Source organism: Anomaloglossus baeobatrachus, chromosome 10, assembly GCF_048569485.1.
Source record: "Anomaloglossus baeobatrachus isolate aAnoBae1 chromosome 10, aAnoBae1.hap1, whole genome shotgun sequence".
Lineage (NCBI taxonomy): Eukaryota > Metazoa > Chordata > Amphibia > Anura > Aromobatidae > Anomaloglossus > Anomaloglossus baeobatrachus.
In genome coordinates this window covers 157,374,297-157,401,096 of record NC_134362.1, presented here as the reverse complement: position 1 = coordinate 157,401,096, position 26,800 = coordinate 157,374,297, and the positions used below count along the sequence as shown (strand labels likewise).

Sequence of the window (26,800 nt, the reverse complement as noted above, 5' to 3'; positions counted from 1 at the left end):
GTAGTGACCGCTGTTTGTCCAGTGGAAGCTTCACCATCGCTGAGAGAGTGTGAAACCCCAAGCTAAGATATGCCAGCGATTGGGTTTAACTTTGAAAAGTTGAGGACCCACCCGAAACTCTGGGAAGTCTCCAGCGCCATGTTCAGGCTGTGTTGGCATGCCTCTTAAAAGAGTGCCTTGACAAGTAGATGGTCTAAGTAAGGGATCACAGGGTGACCCTGAGAGTGCGGGAGTGGTCCCACTGCTGCCATGAACTTGGTGAAAACCCGTGGGGCTGCCGCCAGACCGAAGGGTAGGGCTACGAACCGAAGATGCTCGTCTTCAATAACGAATCGTAGCAAACGCCGGTGCTCTGGAGCAATCGGCACGTGGAGATAAGCATCCTGATGTCTATTGATGCTAGGAAATCTCCTTGAGACATTGAGGCAATGACGGAGCGGAGGGATTCCATCCGGAACCGCCTGGTTTTCACGTGCTTGTTGAGCAGTTTAAGGTCCAGAACGGAACGGAAGGAGTCGTCCTATTTTGTCACCCCGACCAGATCGGAGTAAAAAGTGTCTCTTGTTCCTGAGGAGGAACCGGGATTACGACTCCTACTGCCTGCAGAAGAGCCTCGGCTCGGCCGGTGAGGAAGTTGTTGCGACAAACTGTCTCTCACCCACCGGCCATTGACCTGTGGCAGTTAAATGTCGCTAAAGCGGGGGAGTCTGCCACCGACCGCGGAGAGAGAGGGCTGAAAGTCATGAGGAAACCGCCTTGGTAGCGGTTCCTCCGGCTGCCTTCTCCGGGCGTGATTGAGCCCGCCAGGAACCTGCGCCCCTCTGAGCCTTTTGAGTCCTGTTGGACGAGGGCAATTGGGACGTGCCCGAGCCTGGGAAGGACCGAAACCTCGACTGTCCCTTCTCCTGATGGGTCTTGTTTGATAGCTGGGGTAAGGAAGAATCCGTACCCTTGGACAGTTGAATGATTTAATCCAACCGCTCACGAAACAGTCTGTCACCAGATAAAGGCAATCTGGTTAAGCACTTTTGTGGAAGCAGCATCTGCTCCAATCCCTTAACACTAGGAGCGTAACAACACGGAGTTGGCGGACGCCACTGACGTACGGCTCGTAGAGTCCAGGACAGCATAAACAGCTTGAGTCGCAATGCCGACATTGCGAGGTGAAGGACGCTACTGCGGCCAAGATGTACATGTGACCGCGTCCCTCTGCGCAATACTAGCTGAAATAGCTTGGAGTGCCTCTATGGCTGCGAATGCCGGGGCAACCGACCCGCCGATAGGGCTATCTGTCTGTCAATGGCATCTTTAAGTGAAGTCCCATCTTCCACTGCAACTATAGATCTAGCCGCAAGCCTGGAGATTGGGGGATCCACCCTTGGAGCGCTTGAGCACGTCAGGGGGGAAGAGACAACGCGTATCTTCAATACAGTTGGAGAAACGCTTATCGGGATAAGCGTGGTGTTCCTGGACTGCTTCTCTGGAGTCAGAGTGACCAGAAAAGTACTCAATATACGCTTGAGATACCGAAATAGGGATTTCTTCTGCTGTGAAGCTGACCCCTCCACTGGAGGAGTTGAGGGAGAAATACCCAACCTTCCATTGATGGACGCTATAAGATTATTCACTATAGCGTCACCATCCGGTGTATCCGGATTGAGAGCGGTCTCAGGATCAGAGTCCTGAACAGCTACGTCTGCATCATCATACAGAGAGTACTGTGATGAAGTCGAGGGCCGTTCTTAGGGAGCTCGCTTAGGCCGTCTGGGACTGTCGTCCGTGTCAGAGCCTGCACCCTGGGATGCATGGGACCCTCCTGGAGCCATGATTTGTTTCGAAATCAGGGTGGCCAGGGGCATTGAATCAACATTGCCCAAGGTCTGTCTGGACTGCAAAGTCTGTAAGATGTTAGTCATAGTCACAGACAATATATCAGCGTAAACTGCAACTCCGTCCCTGTCCCTGGACAGGGATCACAGGTGGTTCTTTTGGCCACCTGTAGCAGAGACCCCGTTGAGTAATTGCACACACTGGGGGTCCTGGAACAGTCGCATGCAGTACAAGCAGCATAGAAAGCCTGTGCCTTGGCACCCATGCTTTTTTTTTTTCTTTTTTTTTTGCTGTTGCTGTCTAGCCATCTAGGAGCATTAGCCAAGAATAGCGACCGTACAGTGCAATGTATAGCATACAAGCATGAAGTACAATAAACACTTCAGCACATGCAGTACAAGGAGCATAGAAAGCCTGTGCCTTGGCACCTTTGCTTTTCTGCTGCCGTTGTCTAGTTATTCAGGAGCATTAGCCAGAAAAAGCTACATACAGTGAATGTATAGCATACAAGCATGAAAATAACCACTGCAGCACATGCAATCCAAGCAGCATTGAAAGCTTGTGCCTTAGCACCCTTGCTTTTCTGCTGCTGTTGTCTAGTCATCAAGGAGCATTAGCCAAGAATAGCGACATGCAGTGAATGTACAAGCATGAAAATAAACTCTGCAGTACATGCAATCCAAGCAGCATTGAAGGCTTGTGCCTTAGCACCATTGCTGTTTGCTGCCGCTGTCTAGCCATCTAGGCGGGTAGACAGCCAAGAATAGCCCTTACAGTGCAATGTAAAGCATACAAGCATAAAGGACACATGACACTGCAGCACATGCAAGACAAGCAGCATATAGAGTCTGTGCTTTAGCACCCCTGATCTTTTGCTGCTGTTTCTAGGTCTGCATCCTGAATAGCGACCGTACAAAAGTACAACAGGACACTTCGGCATTAGTGGGTCAGCACTTTAGTTGCCGCTTACCGCCCGCACAAAAGCGGGTGTGTGGCGCCGGAATCCTGTGCTGGTAGCTCAGTGTCTCCGTTTTCCCGCTCTGCGTGCCGGAATGGCTGCCGGCGTCCAGAGGAGAGGGGCGGGCCGAGGGCGTGCCCGAGACAAGAGCGGGAACCCGGCGCCCACTGTGTCTAGTAAAGGGGGCTGGAGAATGCAAATAAGGCTCCAGCCCTCGGCGCTGCTATAGAACAGCGTCTCTCCCTGTCCCTGAGTGACAGGGTGGGGGCGGGAACGAAGCGGCGCTAGGCCGCAAAAACCGGGGACTAAAGTTAGAAGCGCCGCCGCCGTAAAAGCGCGGTCGGCGCGTCCCCGGCGCACTACAAGTCGCAGCTGCGCCGCCGCTCCAGGGGCGGTCGGCGCGGCGGTCCCCACACGTAAAGTCCCCCAGTAATCTGCAGGGACTATAAGCCCAGCGCACAGCGCTACAGTCCCCGGCGCACTAGCACACCCAGCAAGCCTGGAGTGTGCGTGGCCTGCCATACGGGGACACAGAGTACCTGAAAGTTGCAGGGCCTTGTCCCTGAACGGCACTCCCGCTCCACATCCAGCAGGTTCTATGGGTCTGTGGATGGAGCCCGGCCTCAGGGCTTGGTGGCCGGAAAGATCCCACTTCCTCAGAGCCCCTCAGGGGGATGGGGAAGGAAAACAGCATGTGGGCTCCAGCCTCTGTACCAGCAATAGGTACCTCAACCTTACAAACCACAAGTGGGGTGAGAAGGGAGCATGCTGGGGGCCCTAGTATGGGCCCTCTTTTCTTCCATCCGATATAGTCAGCAGCTACTGCTGACTGAACAGTGGAGCTTATGCATGGATGTCTGACCTCCTTCGCACAAAGCAGAAAACTGGTGAGCCAGTGATCCCACTGGGGGTGTATAGCCAGAAGGGGAGGGGCCTTACACTTTTTAGTGTAATTGCTTTGTGTGGCCTCCGGAGGCAGTGCTATACACCCAATCGTCTGGGTCTCCCAATGGAGCGCCGAAGAAAAAGGCCTCGCGTCGTTTTCAAGTCTTTGGAGGGTTTGAGCGAAGGAACCGACTCGGGGATCGGGTCCTAAATTCTATGTGGTAACCGGAAGACACAAGGTCTTGCACCCATTTGTCGTCTGAGGTGGCAGCCCAGATGTGTTGAAAGAGCCGCAGTCGACCTCCTACAATGAGTGTGTCTTCCGGGGCGCCGAAGGAGTCATGAGGGAGGAAAACATCGTGGACGAGTCTCCCTAGTCCTGGACTGTTTCGGTCTAGGCTGCCATGACGAAGTGAGTTTCGGGGAGAGCTGAGAATGTCGGTCCCTGCGTAGTCCGCGGCAAGTGGCGGGGACAGCACGGGATGTCGACCAACCAAATGAGTTCCGAAAGGAGCGGAACGAGGACTGTGAACGTCTGGTGAAGGTCGTCCTGGGCTTCAGCTGGGGAAGGGAGGTACTTTTTCCTCCCGTGGCGTCAGAAATGAGCTTGTCCAGACGTTCGCCAAACAATCGGTCTGGAAAAAAGGGAAGACCCGTGAGAGACTTCTTGGAGGCAGAGTCCGCTCGCCATTGTCAGAGCCAGAGAGCTCTACGGATGGCTATGGTATTTGAGGCGGCAAAAGCTGCGCAGGTAGCAGCATCAATGGAGGCCTGCATGAGGTACTCCGCCGCAGCGGCAATGTAAGCTGTTACCTCTGTGACGGTATGAGGGAACTGGGATTCCTCAAGCGAAGTGTTAAGGGATTCTGCCCAGACCGAGATCACCTTTGCGACCCACACAGAGGCAAAGGAGGGCGAGAGGGAGGAACCCGCAGCCTCAAAGGCAGAGCGGGCGAGGTGCTCCACCTGTCTGTCGGGTCCTTGATGTAGGAACCATCGGGTAAAGACAGGAGTGTTTTTGTGGCAGTGCGGGAGACCGGGGAGGGGTCGACCGAGGGCGGATCGGCCCAGCCCTTAGGGGCAGGTGAGGCAAACGGGTACCGGGACTCCATGAGTTTACGGTTACCGAAGCGCCTGTCAGGCTTCTCCCCTTGCTTTGTGAGAATATCCTGAAACTCTGGGTGATCAGCGAAAACCTTTTGGGGTTTCCTTTGCCCTCTTAAAGGAGACCACATGGTCAGTGGTAGTGTTGATTGCTGCTATAAGGGAGTCTATTGCAGTTTGATCATCTGGGGAGGATGAAACCAAGGAATCATCCTGGTACAAACAGCATTCTCCCTCCTCCAGCTCTTCAGAAGCCGTGGGAGTGCTGAGAGAGTGCTGGAGACACCCGGCCGTGTGCTCTTTTTCTGATCCCTGCAACCGGTGAAGCATGGGCCCGGTTTACCTCAGAAGAATCCTCCATAGGGGTATCCTCAGGCTGCGTTCCGTCTAGGGGCCCAGAAGGGTGTGGAGGACGACACTGCATAGCCAGCACCAGGCTCTGTGACAGTTTTTCCATGGATCGGGACAGAAACTGTGCCCATTCCGGTGGGCTGGGAGCCCTAGGCTCTGGGCTGACGGTTGCAGCAGTGGTGGCGGGGGGGGGGGGGGGGGTGTTGGAGTGGTGTCTTGGGGGGCTATAGGGGCACAGGACTCACAGAGAGAAAGGAGGTGTGTTTACGTGGTAGCTCAGCATGGCAGGTAGTGCAGGCTGAATAATAGACTATGTGAGCCTTAGCACTCTTAATACCCTTAGAGTTCTGCATGTTCCTAATAGGAGTATGCAAGGAGGAGAGAAATGATATGCAGAGCTACAAGTGAAGCAAGGATTGTATTTGCTACGGTGTACCTCACCAGAGTCAGCCGATGGCCCTGCGTCCTCAAAAAGGAGTCTCTGTGGAGATCTTCGCGCGTTTTCCTGGTGGGGCGGGGCTTATCGCAGCCCCACGGGGGGCGGGGCTTAGCGCTAAGAGGGCGCCAAGATGAAGTCAGTGTGCCCCCCTGCTGTCGGTAGTAAAAAACGGCGGGAAGGGAGCTTCTGTGACAGTTTCTCTCCCTCCCTCCAGTCAGCACACAGCTACCAGTAGATTATCTCTGCAGGAGTCCCTGCAATCAGAAAGGGACTCCCCCTTCTCCAGCCAGTGCGCAGCTAGAGGGAATAAACACTGAGTTTATGAGCCCTGGGAGCCCTCCCCCCGCCACCGTTAGATTATCTCTGCAGGATTCCCTGCAATCAGCAAGGGACTTTCCCCTCCTCCAGCCAGCAAGCAGCTATGGTGGGAATAAAAGACTGTAAATTCAGTAGTCCTGGGAGCCTTTCCTGCACCGTCTGTCTCCCTTTGTCTGGGAAACCAGTCAGGGGGGATCTCACCATAACACTGCCTCAGTCCAGGCAGTGTCCGGCCACACAGGTGCAATGTATCAACTCAGAGCCTGCAAAGAGGGGCTGAGGAATTGTCTCTCTGCCCTGGGCTCTGGAAAAATCGATGTCTGTGGGACCCGTCGTCCAGTAAAAAGCAGCCCAGGATCCAGCGTCGCAGGAGGGGGTACGTGGAGGCAACACTCCGCGTTCCCGCCCGTTGATGGTATTGGGAGATCGGTCCCTAAGGGAAACCGTCGCGCTCAAAAAATAAACCTTGAAAGGAAATGCCTCCTACAGACACTAAGCTAAAACTGAGGTTGCCTGGCCCGGCCAGGGGGTGTATACTGCAGAGGAGGAGTTAATGCTTTTTGCATTTTGCTTATACTGATTATAATCTGTAAATTCTCAGAGTGGAATATTTCCATGTTTGCTGTTAAATAAAGAATGTAAAAAAAAAAAAAAGTACATTGGTAATGCTTGGCCATTAGAGGCTTCTAGGCCTGAAGCCCATTAAGTGCAGTTGAGGTAAAGAGGTGGAATGGTGGACCGAGGAAATATGGTTGGAACCAATAAGGGTAGACCGCAGAATGTCTACGGCCAAATGAATGAGATTGGAGAACTATGCCCATGGCCATGTAGATAGATATACCGTATTTTTCGGACCATAAGACGCACTTTTTTCCCCTCAAATGTTGGGGGAAAGTTGGGGGGGGTGCGTCTTATGGTCTGACTGTGGCTGCGGGGAATGAGGGTGCTGCGGTGGAGCGGGTCATCGGGGGCACGAGGAGGCTGTAGCAGCCTGCTGTGACCACGTGGACCCGCTCATTACATATGCACGCCTATCCTCCCGCCCATTTCTCAGCGCAGAAGCCGGCGCTGACAGGTGGGCGGGAGAACGAGCGGGGACGCGCGCATAGTAAAGAGCCGGCCCGCATGATCACCCCTGGCAATTACAGCCTGGAGTGATCATGTGCGGCTGTATTCACTGCTCTCCGCGCGTCATCATCAGCGCGGGGTGCAGTGAATCAGTGTACTCACCCGTCCCCGTGTGTGGAGCCGTTCCCCCGCAGCACGCGATGTCTTCCTGTCTGTGCCGGTCAGATGATCTGTGCCGGTCAGCTGATCTGTGCCGGTCAGCTGATCGGCACAGACAGGAAGACATCGCGTGCTGCAGGGGAACGGCTCCACACACACACACACACACACACACAGGTCAGTGGTGCAGAGAGGAAGATGATCGGCTGCAGGGAGTGAGGAAAGAAGGGAATTTTGTTTACTTACCGTAAATTCCTTTTCTTCTAGCTCCTATTGGGAGACCCAGACAATTGGGTGTATAGCTTCTGCCTCCGGAGGCCACACGAAGTATTACACTTTAAAAAGTGTAACCCCTCCCCTCTGCCTATACACCCTCCCGTGCATCACGGGCTCCTCAGTTTTGGTGCAAAAGCAGGAAGGAGGAAACTTATAAATTGGTCTAAGGTAAATTCAATCCGAAGGATGTTCGGAGAACTGAAAACCATGAACCAAAAGAACAATTCAACATGAACAACATGTGTACACAAAAGAACAAACAGCCCGAAGGGAACAGGGGCGGGTGCTGGGTCTCCCAATAGGAGCTAGAAGAAAAGGAATTTACGGTAAGTAAACAAAATTCCCTTCTTTGTCGCTCCATTGGGAGACCCAGACAATTGGGACGTCCAAAAGCAGTCCCTGGGTGGGTAAAAGAATACCTCGATAAAAAAGAGCCGAAAACGACCCCCTCTTACAGGTGGGCAACCGCCGCCTGAAGGACTCGCCTACCTAGACTGGCGTCTGCCGAAGCATAGGTATGCACCTGATAGTGTTTCGTGAAAGTGTGCAGACTAGACCAAGTAGCTGCCTGACACACCTGCTGAGCCGTAGCCCGGTGCCGCAATGCCCAAGACGCACCCACGGCTCTGGTAGAATGGGCTTTCAGCCCCAAAGGAAGCGGAAGCCCAGAAGAACGGTAGGCTTCAAGAATCGGTTCCTTGATCCACCGAGCCAAGGTTGACTTGGAAGCCTGCGAACCCTTACGCTGGCCAGCGACAAGGACAAAGAGCGCATCTGAACGGCGCAGGGGCGCCGTGCGAGATACGTAGAGCCGGAGTGCTCTCACCAGATCTAACGAGTGCAAATCCTTTTCACATTGGTGAACTGGATGAGGGCAAAATGAAGGTAAGGAGATATCCTGATTGAGATGAAAAGGGGATACCACCTTAGGGAGAAATTCCGGGACCGGACGCAGAACCACCTTATCCTGGTGAAAAACCAGGAAGGGGGCTTTGCATGACAGCGCTGCCAGCTCCGATACTCTACGGAGCGATGTAACTGCCACTAGAAATGCCACCTTCTGCGAAAGACGTGATAATGAGACATCCCGCAGCGGCTCGAAAGGTGGTTTCTGAAGAGCCAATAGCACCCTGTTAAGATCCCAGGGTTCCAGCGGACGCTTGTAAGGTGGGACTATGTGGCAAACTCCCTGCAGGAACGTGCGGACCTGCGGAAGCCTGGCTACGCGCTTTTGAAAAAATACGGATAACGCCGACACTTGTCCCTTGAGAGAGCCGAGAGATAAACCCTTGTCCATTCCGGATTGAAGGAATGAAAGAAAAGTGGGTAAGGCAAAGGGCCAGGGGGTAAAACCCTTACCAGAGCACCAGGATAAGAAGATCCTCCAAGACCTGTGATAGATCTTGGCGGACGTTGGTTTCCTGGCCTGTCTCATGGTGGCAATGACATCCTGAGATAACCCTGAAGACGCTAGGAGCCAGGACTCAATGGCCACACAGTCAGGTTGAGGGCCGCAGAATTCAGATGGAAAAACGGCCCTTGAGACAGCAAGTCTGGGCGGTCAGGGAGCGCCCACGGTTGACCCGCCGTGAGATGCCACAGATCCGGATACCACGACCGCCTCGGCCAATCTGGGGCGACGAGAATGGCGCGACGACAGTCGGACCTGATTTTGCGCAGCACTCTGGGCAGCATCGCCAGAGGAGGAAATACATAGGGCAGTCGAAACTGCGACCAATCCTGAACTAATGCGTCCGCCGCCAGAGCTCTGTGATCCTGAGACCGGGCCATGAATGCCGGGACTTTGTTGTTGTGCCGTGACGCCATGAGATCGACGTCCGGCGTTCCTCAGCGGCGACAGATCTCTCGAAACACGTCTGGGTGAAGAGACCATTCCCCCGCGTCCATGCCCTGACGACTGAGAAAATCTGCTTCCCAGTTTTCTACGCCCGGGATGTGAACTGCGGAGATGGTGGAAGCTGTGGCTTCCACCCACTGCAGAATCCGTCGGACTTCCTGGAAGGCTTGACGACTGCGAGTGCCGCCTTGGTGGTTGATGTATGCGACAGCAGTGGCGTTGTCCGACTGGATCCGGATCTGCCTGCCCTCCAGCCACCGATGGAAAGCCAATAGGGCTAGATACACTGCCCTTATCTCCAGAATATTGATCTGAAGGGAAGACTCTATCGGAGTCCAGGTTCCCTGAGCCCTGTGGTGGAGAAAAACCGCCCCCCACCCCGACAGGCTCGCGTCCGTGGTGACCACAGCCCAGGTGGGGGGTAGGAAGGATTTTCCCTGCGACAGAGAGTTGGGAAGGAGCCACCACTGAAGTGACGTCTTGGTTGCAAGGGAAAGGGAGACGTTCCTGTCGAGTGAAGTCGACCTCCTGTCCCATTTGCGGAGAATGTCCCACTGGAGTGCCACCCTCTTCCCCAGGAAGTGCATGAGGCGCCTCAAGGGGTGTGACTGACCCCGAAGAAGAGATTGCACCCCTGCCTGCAGCGAAAGCTGTTTATCCAGTGGTAGCATGACTACTGCTGACTGAGTATGAAACTCCATCCCAAGGTACGTCAGTGATTGGGTCGGTGTCAACTTGGATTTTGGGAAGTTGATGATCCAACCGAACTGCTGGAGAGTCGCCAGAGCGACGGAAAGGCTGTCTTGACACGCCATCTGAGAGGGTGCCCTGACTAGGAGATCGTCTAAGTAGGGAATCACCGAGTGGCCCTGTGAGTGTAGGACCGCCACAACAGATGCCATGACCTTGGTGAACACCCGTGGGGCTGTCGCCAGGCCGAAAGGCAAAGCCACGAACTGGAGGTGTTCGTCCCCGATGGCGAAACGCAAAAAGCGTTGATGTTCGGGTGCGATCGGCACATGGAGATAAGCATCCTTGATGTCGATCGATGCTAGGAAGTCTCCTTGTGACATCGAAGCAATGACCGAGCGGAGAGATTCCATCCGAAAACGTCTGGTGCTCACATGTCTGTTGAGCAGTTTGAGGTCCAGAACGGGACGGAACGAGCCGTCCTTCTTTGGCACCACAAACAAGTTGGAGTAAAAGCCGCGACCATGTTCCTGGAGGGGAACAGGGATCACAACTCCTTCTGTCTTCAGAGTGTTCACCGCCTGAAAAAGCGCATCGGCTCGCTCGGGGGGCGGAGATGTTCTGAAGAAACGAGTCGGGGACGAGAGCTGAACTCTATCCTGTAACCGTGAGACAGAATGTCTCTCACCCATCGGTCTTGAACATGTGGCCACCAGGCGTCGCAAAAGCGGGAGAGCCTGCCACCGACCGAGGATGCGGTTCGGGGATGCCGAGAGTCATGAGGAGGCCGCCTTGGAAGCAGTGCCTCCTGCGGCCTTTTGGGGGCGTGACTTGGACCGCCACGCATAAGAGTTCCTCTGGCCTTTCTCCGGCCTGCTGGACGAAGAGGATTGGGGCTTGGCGGAGGGACGAAAGGACCGAAACCTCGATTGTATTTTCCGTTGCTGAGGTCTCTTTGGTTTGGACTGGGGTAAGGAGGAGTCCTTTCTCTTGGATTCTTTAATAATCTCATCCAATCGTTCACCAAACAAGCGGTCGCCAGCAAACGGCAAACCGGTTAAGAACCTCTTGGAAGCCGAGTCTGCCTTCCATTCGCGCAGCCACATGGCCCTGCGGACTGCCACAGAGTTAGCGGATGCCACCGCTGTACGGCTAGCAGAGTCTAGAACTGCGTTCATGGCGTAGGAAGAAAAAGCTGACGCCTGAGAAGTCAAAGACGCAACCTGCGGAGCAGAATTACGTGTGACCGCATTAATCTCAGCCAGACAAGCTGAAATAGCTTGGAGTGCCCACACGGCTGCAAAAGCCGGGGCAAAAGACGCGCCCGTGGCTTCATAGATGGATTTCACCAGGAGCTCTATCTGCCTGTCAGTGGCATCCTTAAGCGATGAGCCATCTGCAACCGATACCACAGATCTAGCCGCCAATCTAGAGACTGGGGGATCCACCTTGGGACACTGAGCCCAACCCTTAACTACGTCAGAGGGGAAGGGGTAACGTGTGTCAGTAAGGCGCTTGTCCGGAACCGCTCTGGGCTTCTGGACAGCATCTCTGAAGTTAGAGTGATCGAAAAACGCACTCCGTGTACGTTTAGGGAACAGAAACTGGTGTTTCTCCTGCTGAGAAGCCGACTCCTCCACAGGTGGCGGCGGGGGAGAGATATCTAACACCTGGTTGATGGACGAGATAAGGTCATTTACTATGGCGTCCCCTTCAGGTGTATCAAGATTGAGGGCAACGTCAGGTTCAGAGCCCTGAGCTGCGACGTCCGCCTCGTCCTCCAGAGAGTCCTCAAGCTGGGAACCCGAGCAGCGTGAAGAAGTCGGGGAAGATTCCCAGCGGGCCTGCTTAGCCGGTCTGGGACTGCGGTCCGGACCGGAGTCCTCCACGTGAGACCTAGGCCCCCCCCTGGGAACGTGCTGTGGCGCGGACAGAGAGGGGCCTGGAGGCGAAGATCCAACAGGGCCCGGGGCCTGTGTAAGGACCGGTCTGGACTGCAAAGCTTCAAGCAGCTTGGCAGACCATTTGTCCATAGACTGAGCCATGGATTGTGAGAGTGACTCAGAGTTTTTCAGCAAAAACTGCAAACTCTGTCCCTGCCGCCTGGACAGGGAGAGCAAGGGGTTCTACCTGAGCCGAGGGGCCCACTAGTGAACGAGGCTCCGGTTGAGCAAGCAAAACAGGGGTTGAGCATTGCTCACAGTGAGGGTAGGTGGAACCCGCAGGTAACTTAGCCGCACAAGAGGTACAGGTCGCAAAATAACCCTGTGCCTTGGCACCCTTGCCCCTTGTGGACGACATGCTGTTGTCTCCTAGGAGAGTGATCACTGAGGGTATATGGGGAGTGTATACAGCCCGACCGAACAGAAATATTATAATTATATATATATATATATATATATATATATATATATATATATATATATATATATATATATAGTATCTATTCCGGCACCCTGAGGGGACCAGCAGCGGGTGACCGGTGTGGCTTACTGACCGCTAAAAAGCGGAGTGTGTGTCCTCCAGATTCCCTGCCTTAGGTCTCCCAGCGTTGCAGAGCTCTTTCCAGGAAATCCTCCACAGGCAGAATGCCAAAGAAATGGCTGCCGGAGCTCTCTGGGGAGGAGTGGAGCCGTGGGCGGCGTCTAGAAAAGTGCGGGAATCTGGAGTCCCCACAGTGATCAGTGAGGGGGGAGGAAACATACAAGATGCTCCGACCCTCACATCCGACGTCAGGTCGGCAGTCCCGCCCTTACCCCTGATAGACAGGCCCGGGGGCGGGAGTTTTGCTACTAGGCCGCAATTGAAGCCGGGGACTAAATTTAAGACCGCGGCCGACAAACAGGCGCGGTCGGCGCGGAAGTCCGCCGGCCGTCACAAAAGAGCAGCTGCTGCAGCGTCCGGGATGAAGGCGCTCCATGCACATCCCCCATGGGGGTACAGAGTACCTTAGTGTTGCAGGGCCCGGTCCCTGAGGATAAACTCCTGTCCGACAGATTCCCACAGGGGCTGCGGAGGGAGCCCGGTCCCAGTGAATGGATCACCGGTCAGGATCCCACTTCTCCCAGAGCCGCTAAGGGATGGTGAAGGAGACGGCATGAGGCTCCGGCCTTTGTACCCACAATGGGTACCTCAACCTTAACAGCACCGCCGACGTAGTGGGGTGAGAAGGGAACATGCAGCGGGCCCCGTGGGGGCCCACTTTTCTTCCAACCGATATAACTAAAATGAGAATGCATGAGTGGATGTGTGCCTCCTTCCACACAAAGCATAAAAACTGAGGAGCCCGTGATGCACGGGAGGGTGTATAGGCAGAGGGGAGGGGTTACACTTTTTAAAGTGTAATACTTTGTGTGGCCTCCGGAGGCAGAAGCTATACACCCAATTGTCTGGGTCTCCCAATGGAGCGACAAAGAAAGGTGAGTATAAACGTTTGTTTTTTTTTTTCTCTCTGTGCTATAGGATACAGGCCATATACCAGGATGGTATATGAGCACGATGGGAGTATATGAACAGGATGGATGGGGGGTATATGAACAGGATGGGGGTATATGAACAGGATGGGGGTATATGAACAGGATGGGGTATATGAACAGGATGGGGTATATGAACAGGATGGCAGTATATGAGCAGGATGGATGGGGGAATATGAACAGGATGGAGTATATGAACAGGATGGCAGTATATGAGCAGGATGGATGGGCGAATATGAACAGGATGGCAGTATATGAGCAGGATGGATGGGGGAATATGAACAGGATGGGAGTATATGAACAGGATGGGAGTATATGAACAGGATGGGAGTATATGAGCAGGATGGATGGGGGGTATATGAGCAGTATGGATGGGAGGTATATGAACAGGATGGGGGTATATGAACAGGATGGGGTATATGAACAGGATGGCAGTGTATGAGCAGGATGGATGGGGGAATATGAACAGGATGGGAGTATATGAACAGGATGGGAGTATATGAGCAGGATGGATGGGGGAATATGAACAGGATGGGAGCATATGAACAGGATGGGAGTATATGAGCAGGATGGATGGGGGGTATATGAGCAGGATGGATGGGAGGTATATGAACAGGATGGGGGTATATGAACAGGATGGGGTATATGAACAGGATGGCAGTGTATGAGCAGGATGGATGGGGGAATATGAACAGGATGGGAGTATATGAGCAGGATGGATGGGGGGGTATATGAACAGGATGGGGGTATATGAACAGGATGGGAGTATATGAGCAGGATGGATGGGGGGGTATATGAACAGGATGGGGGTTTATAGCAGGATCATATACAAGGCAGGAGGATCATTACCAGGATGGGGTACCTTAGTAGAGAATTTGGGGACATTACCCCCATAACAGTGTCAGCAGCAGATCCTCGCATCATTACAGTGTGTCATGACGACATTTTTTTGCTTAAAGTTTTATTTTCCTATTTTCTTCCTCTAAAACCAGGGTGCGTCTTATGGTCAGGTGCGTCTTATAGTCCGAAAAATACGGTAAGCGGATTGACCCATGAGTGCACATGTACACTGCGAGGGCTTATGGGTCCCAGGACTTGCAATATACAGTTGCTCTCAAAAGTATTCATACCCCGGAAGATTTTGTGCTATCTTGGCCTTTTTTCAGAGAATATGATCTTTTTTTCCATTCATAGTTAGGGGTTGAGTGAAGCCACTCATTTTTAAATCATAATGACAACTAAAAACATACAAATGACCCTGATCAAAAGTTCACATGCCCCAGTTCTTAATACAGTGTATTTCCCCCTTTAACATCAATGACAGCTTGAAGTCTTTTGTGGTAGTTGTGGACGAGGCTCTTTATTTTCTCAGATGGTAAAGCTGCCCATTCTTTGCAAAAAGCCTCCAGTTCCTGTAAATTTCTGAGCTGAATGAACTGGGTGCTTGAGTTCTCCCCAGAGTGGCTCAATGATATAGCGGTCAGGAGACTGAGATGGCCACTCCAGAACCTTCACTTTGTTCTGCTGTAGCCAATGACAGGTCGACTTGGCCTTGTGGTTTGGATTGTTGTCATGTTGGAATGTCAAAGTATGTCACATGCGCAGCTTCCAGGCTGACAAGTGCAAACTTGCCTCCAGTATATGCTGAAAACATGCTGCATTAATCTTTCCTTCAACTTTGACCACGTTTCCTGTGCCTTTGTAGCTCCCACATCCCCACATCATCAGTGATCCACCTCTGTGATTTACAGTGGGAATGGTGTTCCTTTCATCATAGGCCTTATTGACTCCTCTCCAAATGTAACGTTTATGGTTGTGGTCAAAAAGTTAAATTTTGATCTCATCACTCCAAGTTACCTTGTTCCAGAAATTTGGAGGCTTGTCTCTGTGCTGTTTGGCATATTGTAGGCGAGATACTTTGTGGCATTGTACAATAATGGCTTTCTTCTGGCGATTCGACCATGCAGCCCATTTTTATTCAAGCGCCTCCTTATTGTGCATCTTGAAACAGCCACACTGCTAGTTTTCAGTGAATCCTGTGTGTCAGCTGATGTTATTTGTGGGTTTTCCTTTGCATCCCGAACAATTTTCCTGGCAGTTGTGGCCGAAGTTGTTGTTGGTCTACCTGATCATGGTTTGGTTTTTACAGAGCCCCTGATTTTCCATTTGTTAATCAACGTTTGAACACTGCTGACTGGCATTATCTATTCCTTGGATATCTTTTTGTATCCCTTTCCTGTTTAATACAGTTCAACTATCTTTTCTTGTAGATCCATTGACAATTCTTTTGCTTTCCCCATGACTCACAATCCAGAAATGTCAGTGACTGGATGAAAGATGTAAGAGTCTGTCTGGATCCCAGAAACTCACTCAGCTTTTATGCACACACAGATTACAAGCAAATAGGTCACAGGTGAGGGGATGTTACCTTTATTAGCCATTCAAACCCATTTATGTCAACTTCTGTGCATGTTATCAGGCCAAAATCACCAGGGTATGTGAACTTTTGATCAGGGTCATTTGGATGTTTTTGGTTGTAACTATGATTTAAAAAGAGAAAACACAGTAGTTCGACAATGAATGGCTTCACCCAACCACTAACCATGAGTGGAAAAAAAAGATTTTGTGTTATTATTCATATTCTCTGAAAAAAGGCCAAAAAAGCAAAACAAAATCATCCAGGGTATGTAAACTTTTGAGCACAATGTAGGTTAGTACCATTACATTGAGGTGGGATGAGAATAGTACACTGCGGTGATGAAAGTCCTCACAGTGAAGGATTCTGGCGACTTTCTAAATGACCACGGGACTCATTTCACCTCTGCTGGCAGTAGACCAACACCAATGAGTAGTGGGCTGTTACGTAAACAAACCAGTCTGGAGAAGACAGGAAGAAGTAGTGGACACCATCCAGAGGGAGATGTAGTCAAAGCCTCTTTATTAGTGCCAAATGCAGGATGCAATGTTTACATGGGTCACATAGGTCTTTATGAAGAATACCAAACACTGCAAACCATCAGGTTTATACGGTATAGCTAATTAGACAAAACACCAAACAGACTGCATAGTACAACCCCCAACACATCCATTAGATAGATAGAAAATCACAATGAGTACTAATACACAAGTCCAAAAATCACAACACCCCAAAACAAGATCCATTTCCATGCCTTAATTGTGCTGTGAGTTCTAACATTACCAAATCAAACATGGTCAAACTCCAGAACGGGGAAGTCCTGTCCGATCAAGAGATACTTGACCTGTGACTCCAACGTCATTGTTTACATAATGAAATGCCCCTGTGGCCTGTTGTACACAGGAGAGATTCCCCCAACACATTAGGGACCACATGACTAGAAAATGCACCACATGCTGTGGCAATACCTGGCTACCTATACCTCGTCATTTCTCAAATGCGAACAGTCTGTATGCCAACTCAGATTCCAAGTGACTGAACATGTACCCAGAGAAAGACAAGGGGGTAACCACATTAGTTCCCTCAAACAACGGCAGTCTTTTCAGATCCGCACTTTCCAGACTGTGTCTCCCTGAGGAATCATTAAAAAAGATTGGCTAACCTGATTATTTTTCTTGCAGACAGAATAATACACCCTATGAGCATATAGGACTTCTGTCTCTGCCTTCTACATTACTCTGTGCTCCTCCTCCTAGACCTGTCCTCTGCCTTCTACATTACTCTGTGCTCCTCCTCCTAGACCTGTCCTTTGCCTTCTACATTACTCTGTGCTCCTTCTAGACCTGTCCTCTGCCTTCTATAGTGCTCCTCCTCCTAGACCTGTCCTCTGCCTTCTGTATTACCCTGTTGTATTCTTCCTAGACCTGTCCTCTGCCTTCTACATTACTCTGTGCTCCTCCTCCTAGTTCTGTCCTCTGCCTTCTACATTACTCTGTGCTCCTCCTCCTAGACCTGTCCTCTGCCTTCTACATTACTCTGTGCTCCTCCTCCTAGACCTGTCCTTTGCCTTCTACATTACTCTGTGCTCCTTCTAGACCTGTCCTCTGCCTTCTATAGTGCTCCTCCTCCTAGACCTGTCCTCTGCCTTCTGTATTACCCTGTTGTATTCTTCCTAGACCTGTCCTCTGCCTTCTACATTACTCTGTGCTCCTCCTCCTAGTTCTGTCCTCTGCCTTCTACATTACTCTGTGCTCCTACTCCTAGACCTGTCCTTTGCCTTCTACATTACTCTGTGCTCCTCCTCCTAGACCTGTCCTCTGCCTTCTACATTACTCTGTGCTCCTCCTCATAGACCTGTCCTCTGCCTTCTACATTACTCTGTGCTCCTCCTCCTAGACCTATCCTCTGCCTTCTACATTACTCTGTGCTCCTCCTCCTAGACCTGTCCTTTGCCTCCTACATTACTCTGTGCTCCTCCTCCTAGACCTGTCCTCTGCCTTCTGTATTACCCTGTTGTATTCTTCCTAGACCTGTCCTCTGCCTTCTACATTACTCTGTGCTCCTCCTCATAGACCTGTCCTCTGCCTTCTACATTACTCTGTGCTCCTCCTCCTAGACCTGTCCTCTGCCTTCTACATTACTCTGTGCTCCTCCTCCTAGACCTGTTCTTTGCCTTCTACATTACTCTGTGCTCCTCCTCCTAGACCTGTCCTCTGCCTTCTACATTACTCTGTGCTCCTCCTCATAGACCTGTCCTCTGCCTTCTACATTACTCTGTGCTCCTCCTCCTAGACCTATCCTCTGCCTTCTACATTACTCTGTGCTCCTCCTCCTAGACCTGTCCTCTGCCTTCTACATTACTCTGTGCTCCTCCTCATAGACCTGTCCTCTGCCTTCTACATTACTCTGTGCTCCTCCTCCTAGTTCTGTCCTCTGCCTTCTACATTACTCTGTGCTCCTCCTCCTAGACCTGTCCTTTGCCTTCTACATTACTCTGTGCCCCTCCTCCCAGTCCGGTCCTCTGCCTTCTACATTACTCTGTGCTCCTCCTCACAGACCTGTCCTCTGCCTTCTACATTACTCTGTGCTCCTCCTCCTAGACCTGTCCTTTGCCTTCTACATTACTCTGTGCCCCTCCTCCCAGTCCGGTCCTCTGCCTTCTACATTACTCTGTGCTCCTCCTCATAGACCTGTCCTCTGCCTTCTACATTACTCTGTGCTCCTCCTCCTAGTTCTGTCCTCTGCCTTCTACATTACTCTGTGCTCCTCCTCCTAGACCTGTCCTTTGCCTTCTACATTACTCTGTGCCCCTCCTCCCAGTCCGGTCCTCTGCCTTCTACATTACTCTGTGCTCCTCCTCACAGACCTGTCCTCTGCCTTCTACATTACTCTGTGCTCCTCCTCCTAGACCTGTCCTCTGCCTTCTATATTACTCTGTGCTCCTCCTCCTAGACCTGTCCTTTGCCTTCTACATTACTCTGTGCTCCTTCTAGACCTGTCCTCTGCCTTCTATAGTACTCCTCCTCCTAGACCTGTCCTCTGCCTTCTGTATTACCCTGTTGTATTCTTCCTAGACCTGTCCTCTGCCTTCTACATTACTCTGTGCTCCTCCTAGACCTGTCCTCTGCCTTCTACATTACTCTGTGCTCCTCCTCCTAGACCTGTCCTCTGCCTTCTACATTACTCTGTGCTCCTCCTCCTAGACCTGTCCTCTGCCTTCTACATTACTCTGTGCTCCTCCTCCTAGTCCTGTCCTCTGCCTTCTACATTACTCTGTGCTCCTCCTCCTAGACCTGTCCTCTGCCTTCTACATTACTCTGTGCTCCTCCTCCTAGACCTGTCCTCTGCCTCCTACATTACTCTGTGCTCCTCCTACTAGACCTGTCCTCTGCCTTCTACATTACTCTGTGCTCCTCCTCCTAGACCTGTCCTCTGCCTTCTACATTACTCTGTGCTCCTCCTCATAGACCTGTCCTCTGCCTTCTACATTACTCTGTGCTCCTCCTCCTAGACCTGTCCTCTGCCTTCTATATTACTCTGTGCTCCTCCTCCTAGACCTGTCCTTTGGCTTCTACATTACTCTGTGCTCCTTCTAGACCTGTCCTCTGCCTTCTATAGTGCTCCTCCTCCTAGACCTGTCCTCTGCCTTCTGTATTACCCTGTTGTATTCTTCCTAGACCTGTCCTCTGCCTTCTACATTACTGTGTTCCTCCTCCTAGACCTGTCCTCTGCCTTCTACATTACTGTGCTCCTCCTCCTAGACCTGTCCTCTGCCTTCTACATTACTCTGTGCTCCTTCTAGACCTGTCATCTGCCTTCTATAGTGCTCCTCCTACTAGACCTGTCCTCTGCCATCTACATTACTCTGTGCTCCTCCTCCTAGACCTGTCCTCTGCCTCCTACATTACTCTGTGCTCCTCCTCATAGACCTGTCCTCTGCCTTCTACATTACTCTGTGCTCCTCCTCATAGACCTGTCCTCTGCCTTCTACATTACTCTGTGCTCCTTCTAGACCTGTCCTCTGCCTTCTATAGTGCTCCTCCTACTAGACCTGTCCTCTGCCTTCTACATTACTCTGTGCTCCTTCTCCTAGACCTGTCCTCTGCCTCCTACATTACTCTGTGCTCCTCCTCCTAGACCTGTCCTCTGCCTTCTACATTACTCTGTGCTCCTCCTCCTATACCTGTCCTCTGCTTTCTACATTACTCTGTGCTCCTCCTCCTGGTTCTGTCCTCTGCCTTCTACATTACTCTGTGCTCCTCCTCCTAGTCCTGTCCTCTGCCTTCTACATTATTCTGTGCTCCTCCTCCTAGACCTGCCCTCTGCCTTCTACATTACTCTGTGCTCCTCCTCCTAGTTCTGTCCTCTGCCTTCTACATTATTCTGTGCTCCTCCTCCTAGACCTGTCCTCTGCCTTCTACATTACTCTGTGCTCCTTCTAGACCTGTCCTCTGCCTTCTATAGTGCTCCTCCTCCTAGACCTGTCCTCTGCCTTCTGTATTACCCTGTTGTATTCTTCCTAGACCTGTCCTCTGCCTTCTACATTACTCTGTGCTCCTCCTCCTAGTTCTGTCCTCTGCCTTCTACATTACTCTGTGCTCCTCCTCCTAGACCTGTCCTTTGCCTTCTACATTACTCTGTGCCCCTCCTCCCAGTCCTGTCCTCTGCCTTCTACATTATTCTGTGCTCCTCCTCCTAGACCTGTCCTCTGCCTTCTACATTACTGTGCTCCTCCTCATAGACCTGTCCTCTGCCTTCTACATTACTCTGTGCTCCTCCTCCTAGACCTATCCTCTGCCTTCTACATTACTCTGTGCTCCTCCTCCTAGACCTGTCCTTTGCCTTCTACATTACTCTGTGCCCCTCCTCCCAGTCCTGTCCTCTGCTTTCTGTATTACTCTGTGCTCCTCCTCCTAGACCTGTCCTTTGCCTTCTACATTACTCTGTGCCACTCCTCCCAGTCCTGTCCTCTGCTTCTGTATTACTCTGTGCTCCTTCTAGACCTGTCCTCTGCCTTCTATAGTGCTCCTCCTCCTAGACCTGTCCTCTGCCTTCTGTATTACCCTGTTGTATTCTTCCTAGACCGGTCCTCTGCCTTCTACATTACTCTGTGCTCCTCCTCCTAGACCTGTCCTCTACCTTCCACATTACTCTTTGCTCCTCCTCCTAGATCTGTCCTCTGCCTTCTATAGTATGCTCTGCTCCCCCTTCTAGACTTGTCCTTTACTTTCTGTATTACCTTGTTGTCTTTTTTCTAGACCTATCCTCTGCCTTCTACATTACCCTGTACTTCACTGTCTTCGACACAGATGACCATTTCCTCCTACTACACATTCTCTCTACCCTTGACGTTGAAGTACTTGCCCTCTCCTGGATAGCCTCATACCTCACTTTAGCATCTTTCACTCCCATACTACCTACTCATTCCACCCTCCCTGTTGGTATCTTGTAATGCCCTATGTTGTGACCCCCACTTTTCTCCAGCTATACCTTTGGCTTGGGACAACGCCATATTCCATGGCTTCCGGTACCACCTGTATACTGATGACACTCAGATCTTCTCTCAGACTCGGAAATAATCTCTCTGCTGTCCAGAATCCCAGAATGTCTGCCATATTCTTCTTGTCCTCTTGCTTCCTAAAACTTAATGTGGACAAAACAAAACTCGTCTTTCCTCCATCCCACTAAAACCCCCACCAAATCTATCATGGAAAATAACATCTCACTTTGCCCTATACTACAAGTCTGCCGCCTCAGGGGAACACTTGACCCTGTCCTTCAGACTACCCACCTGACCCTGTCCTTTCTTCACCAGTTATACATTCTCTATTGCTAGATTATTTATAACCCACAATGCCTTTTTTGTGAGGAAAAAATCCAGACCTTCTTTAAAAGTTGTTATACTGTCTGCCATTACTATCTCCTGTGGTAGAGCATTACACAGTCTGACTGCTCTAACTGTAAAGAACCCTTAACAATATGTATAAGTACATGTGTGGTCAATACAAAGAACTGACACATGACTTTCAAAGACCTTAGAAATGACCAGAGTACATTAATTACGGGTGGAGGAAAGACAATTACCTTGTACAGGGTCTTCTCCTCCTCTAGAACAGTCTATTTACTGTATGTTATATAGGTTATATGCAACACCCTGGAATTAATGGGGGTTTAAAATAAGTAATAATATAGCGCCAACATATTCCAAAGCACTTAACAATAGTGAAGAACTGCAGCGGAGTGACTGCTGCTCCTAGCCTCAAGGAGTACCGACCAAAAGAGAAATCTCAGATATATAGAGGGCATGAGATGTCACAAAATCCGGGGATCCCAAAGAGAGGCCCCAGTGGAAATGTTTAGACCACATTGTACAGGTATTTTTCAACTAAGGTGTAAATCAGAGCTCACTGCAAGGCGGAGAGCTGGGAAAAGGTGTCCCTCTTTTCATTCAACAGGCCGTGTAAAACCATGCATGAGATGGAGGCAAGATGGTAGCTTTATAAAGACGCACCCCATCAATGAGCAGAATGGACTACAGACAGAGACCAACTGCTCCAAAACAGGGGAAGAGGGAGGACCTTTGATTTTTAAGAGGAGGGAAAGTGTTAGAATGGCAGCTACTTTACCTGGCAGGTAGATCTTTACTTTAGTGTGGACAAACATGGATGTATTGCTGTCAGTGGTGCAGATTGAAATCTTCTGGTGGTGGACTGATCCTTAACGTGGAGAGTATCCGAGCCAGCATCAAAGACAGTGACATGACGTATGATGTACATGAACGTCATACATCGAGAAGGGGTTAAGCCTTCTCGTTCACCATTTTTTTTTTAATCTTATGCTCTTATTTTTTTCCTCACCTGTTGAGAATCATTCCTTCAATCTATGGTCGTCTTGTAACTTTTGGAATCTAACAGCTATCTAGCAGGAGATATTCATGAAAAAAAAAAAAAAAAAAAAACCAAAAAAACCCCAAAACAAATGAAACACTATACCATACCTGAAGGTGCCTTGAAGATTGGGTTCTTCTCCATATGTTGTGTATACAAGGTCAGAGTCGTCCTTACTGATGTTTGCAAATGTGGAGTCATAAGAGGGAGCGTAGGAGGTGAATGGTCCATAATTCAAGTATAAAACTAGAGATAAATCACAGAATTTTTTATTCACAATTTGTGCATTTTAGTACAGCCAATGAAAAGAATATCTAATCAACCTTTTAAAAATAACGTTGCAAGTTGTTTTATTATAAGAACACTTATACCACCGTAATAGACCTGTAAAGCTCAAATCTCAAGTAAGGATTTATGTCCATTTAAGTGAAACTTTGTGCCTATAATATAGCAGCCTGAAGTTTGCCAAATCGGACGCAATAAGCAGCAGTTACAATACGTAGAAAGAAAAAATAAATCGTTTTGTACCATTAACTAATCAGATACTTATTCTGTCTCCTATTGCAAATAAAACTTAAATATATAAAAACTATTCTACACGTGTCTTAGGAAATACGTCCTGATTGCAACGAGAAAGAAGTGCGAGAAAATCAAAACTAAGCAGGAAATAAAGTCACTCCAATAACAAAGGGATTTAAAATAATATAAGATTGTGCATCCTATATCCCGGCGGAGTTGCGCTCTTACTTGGAGTGACTTTGTTGCGTTTGTCTTCCTTGAAGCCTTGCAGTGAGTTCACTCCTGACTGCAGTCGCCCGGCTGTAGACCCCAGGATCGCAGAGCCATGACCGGATTCTACAGAAGAAGCAGAAAGAATTGACTTCCGACGTTTCATCCACACACACTCTCCATAAACATCATTAAGGATCCACCGTGTAGCATCAGCTCCATACAGCAATCAATGAAACGCTTCAAACGCACCATTTTCTGAACACACTAATCTGTTTGACCATTTAGTATATTTTATGGTATTGCTGGGTCTATACTGAGCATAGCCTCTATACAGCTATGCTCCATGACACCCACATACACTGTAGCGCTCGAGTGCACATGCATTCTCAAAGGGTAGAAGGTGAAAATCTGCAGCTAGACCTCTGCTGGAGGCGCATCTTCCTTGAGAAGGAAAGGATGGGGCATGATAGAGGTGATACATTGGTCCAGATGACTTTGGGATACTCCTCTGAAGTGCTTAGTGTTCTTTAGTGCACATGTCTGGAGAGGATTATTTTTACCTGCTGATCAGGTGAAAACATTTCCATGTATTTGGCCATAGGGTAACATACCTAATGCAGTTTCCGCGGGATTGAGCAGGGCCAGGGTTGTAGTCCCATCTGCTTTCCTTCTCTCAAACTCAAACTGTAGAAGAATTAATGTTAGGCAGTTTGTGTTACTTACAGTTTTAATTTGTAGTAAAAAAAAAAAAAACAAAAAAAAATCAAAAAGATCTTTTAAAGGATGGGGTGTAGCAACAAGATCTACGCGGCAATATCAATAGAGCATATCTTACTGAGCTAATGGACATGGGTCACTTTTCCACTAAAGGCCATTATATGGCCTAACGTGCATAAGAACGCTTGATGTAAATATGGTAGAGAGCAGGGTGATCACATCTTTTTTGTGATCCTAAAAATCAAAGATGTCGACAACATAACCCTGTGTTACCTGGGACAGGCTCCTGAAAATATGCAATCTATATGTAAACTGGAAGAAAAGAGATTCCGGCAGCTAAATAGGAAAGGGTTCTTTACAGTTAGAGCAGTCAGACTGTGGAATGCCCTACCGCAAGAGGTAGTAATGGTAAATACTATAACTGCTTTTTAAAAAAAAAAGGGCTGGATGATTTCCTCAGTACACACAACATTGTCGGTTATAAATGGCTTAATAACAAAATGTATACTTGGTGGAGGAAGGGTGAACTAAATGGACCTAGGTCTTTTTTCAACCTAAGTAACTATGTAATATGTCCTGGGCAGGGGAAGTAGTAAAAAAGTATACAAGCATTACAGCATGGGATTGCAAATAATTATTTGAGTTAAAATATTTGTTAAAAAACAGGCAGAAAAAAGGTTTAACCTCACAGAAAGAATCAGCTGTGAACCCTTGCTGTAATATCTGTATACTTTTTTACTTCCTCCCCTGCCCAGGAGATGTGGTATGATCAGACACGGCCATTTTACACAGCAGGGACACATATAAAAATTATATCGGCCTAGGAATTTTTTTTTTTTCCCCCCCAGTTGTTGAAGGTATTATTATAAGATCTATTGGATTAAAAAAGAGAATTTTGTTACTTACCGTAAATTCTTTTTCTTATAGTTCCGACATGGGAGACCCAGACCATGGGTGTATAGCTTCTGCCTCCGGAGGACACACAAAGTACTACACTAAAAATGTAGCTCCTCCCTCCGAGCATATACACCTCCTGGATGACAAATCTAACCAGTTTAGTGCAAAAGCTGAAGGAGGACATCCACCCATAAGTAGAGATAGAGTAAAACCCGGAATAACCGGAACCTCTGTCTACAACAACAGCCGGTGAAAACACACGGAACAAGAAACTGCCAACAGGCAACAGGGAGGGTGCTGGGTCTCCCATGTTGGAACTATAAGAAAAAGAATTTACGGTAAGTAACAAAATTCTCTTTTTCTTCATCGTTCCTTATGGGAGACCCAGACCATGGGACGTCTCAAAGCAGTCCATGGGTGGGAAATAAACAGAACTGAGAAGTAGGTAAAACCTAACTTCACAAATGGGCGACAGCCGCCTGAAGGATGCGTCTGCCCAAGCTCGCATCTGCCGAAGCATGAGCATGCACTTGGTAGTGCTTCGAAAAGATGTGCAGACTAGACCAATTGGCAGCCTGACAAACCTGCTGAGCCGTAGCCTGGTGCCTGAAAGCCCAGGAGGCACCGACAGCTCTGGTCGAATGCGCCTTAATCCCTGGCGGTGGGGGCACCTGAGAACATTGGTAGGCATCGGATATGGCCGACCTAATCCAACGAGCTAAGGTCGGTGTAGAAGCCGAGAGACCCTTGCGCTGACCCGTGGTTAGCACAAAAAGAGAGGTGCACCGCCTAAGAGCGGCGGTGCGTGACACATAGATCCGGAGCGCCCGCACCAAATCCAAAGTATGCAACGCTTTCTCAAAGCGATGCACAGGGGCCGGACAAAAGGGAAGGCAATGAAATGTCCTGGTTAAGGTGGAGAGGAGACACCACCTTAGGGAGAAAGCCCGGAGTCGGACGGAGAACCACCTTGTCTTGGTGAAAAAAACAAAAAGGGTGACTCCGAAGAGAGCACAGTCAAATCAGAGACTCTCCTGAGAGAAGTTATGGCCACCAGAAAGACCACCTTCTGTGAAAGACGAAACAACGAAACCTCCCTAAGAGGCTCAAAGGGGGGTTTCTGTAAGGCCGTGAGGACCAGATTAAGGTCCCAGGGATCCAGAGGCTGCCGGTAAGGCGGAATGATGTGAGATGCGCCCTGCATGAAGGTGCGCACCTGGGCCAGTCGGGCGATACGCCGCTGGAACAACACTGACAGAGCCGAGACCTGTCCCTTGAGGGAATTGAGGGACAGTCCTAGCTGCAGACCGGACTGTAGAAAGGACAGGATGGTCGGCAAGGAAAACGGCCAAGGAGCATGGCCGGAAGAGCGACACCAGGACAGGAAAATTCTCCAAGTCCTGTGGTAAATCCTGGCCGAGGAAGACTTCCGAGCCTGAGTCATAGTGGAGATGACTTCGGAAGGAATGCCTGAAGCCGTAAGGATCCAAGGCTCAAGAGCCACGCCGTCAATCTGAGAGCCGCAGAATTCTGGCGGAAAACGGACCCTGTGAGAGAAGGTCTGGGCGGTCCGAGAGTTGCCACGGCACCTCTACGGACAGACGGAGCAGGTCTGGGAACCAAGCTCGCCTGGGCCAGTCTGGGGCGATGAGTACGACCCGACGGCCCTCCATTCTGATCCTGCGCAGGACTCTGGGCAAGAGAGCTAGAGGGGGAAACACGTAGGCCAGACGGAACTGGGA

The 26,800-nt window shown here is 50.1% G+C and overlaps 1 protein-coding gene across 1 annotated transcript in view; it reads right to left on the bottom strand.

The window, feature by feature from the left end:
* Positions 1–26,800, bottom strand: part of BRD7 (bromodomain containing 7) — a 161,801-nt gene that overhangs the window by 55,318 nt on the left and 79,683 nt on the right. Inside the window, exons 9-11 of the mRNA XM_075325740.1 lie at positions 24,056–24,128; positions 23,460–23,567; positions 22,823–22,958 (exon numbers count right to left, since the gene is read on the bottom strand). Of these exons, the coding sequence (XP_075181855.1) occupies positions 22,823–22,958; positions 23,460–23,567; positions 24,056–24,128 (317 nt within the window). The remainder of the gene's footprint in view (positions 1–22,822; positions 22,959–23,459; positions 23,568–24,055; positions 24,129–26,800) is intronic.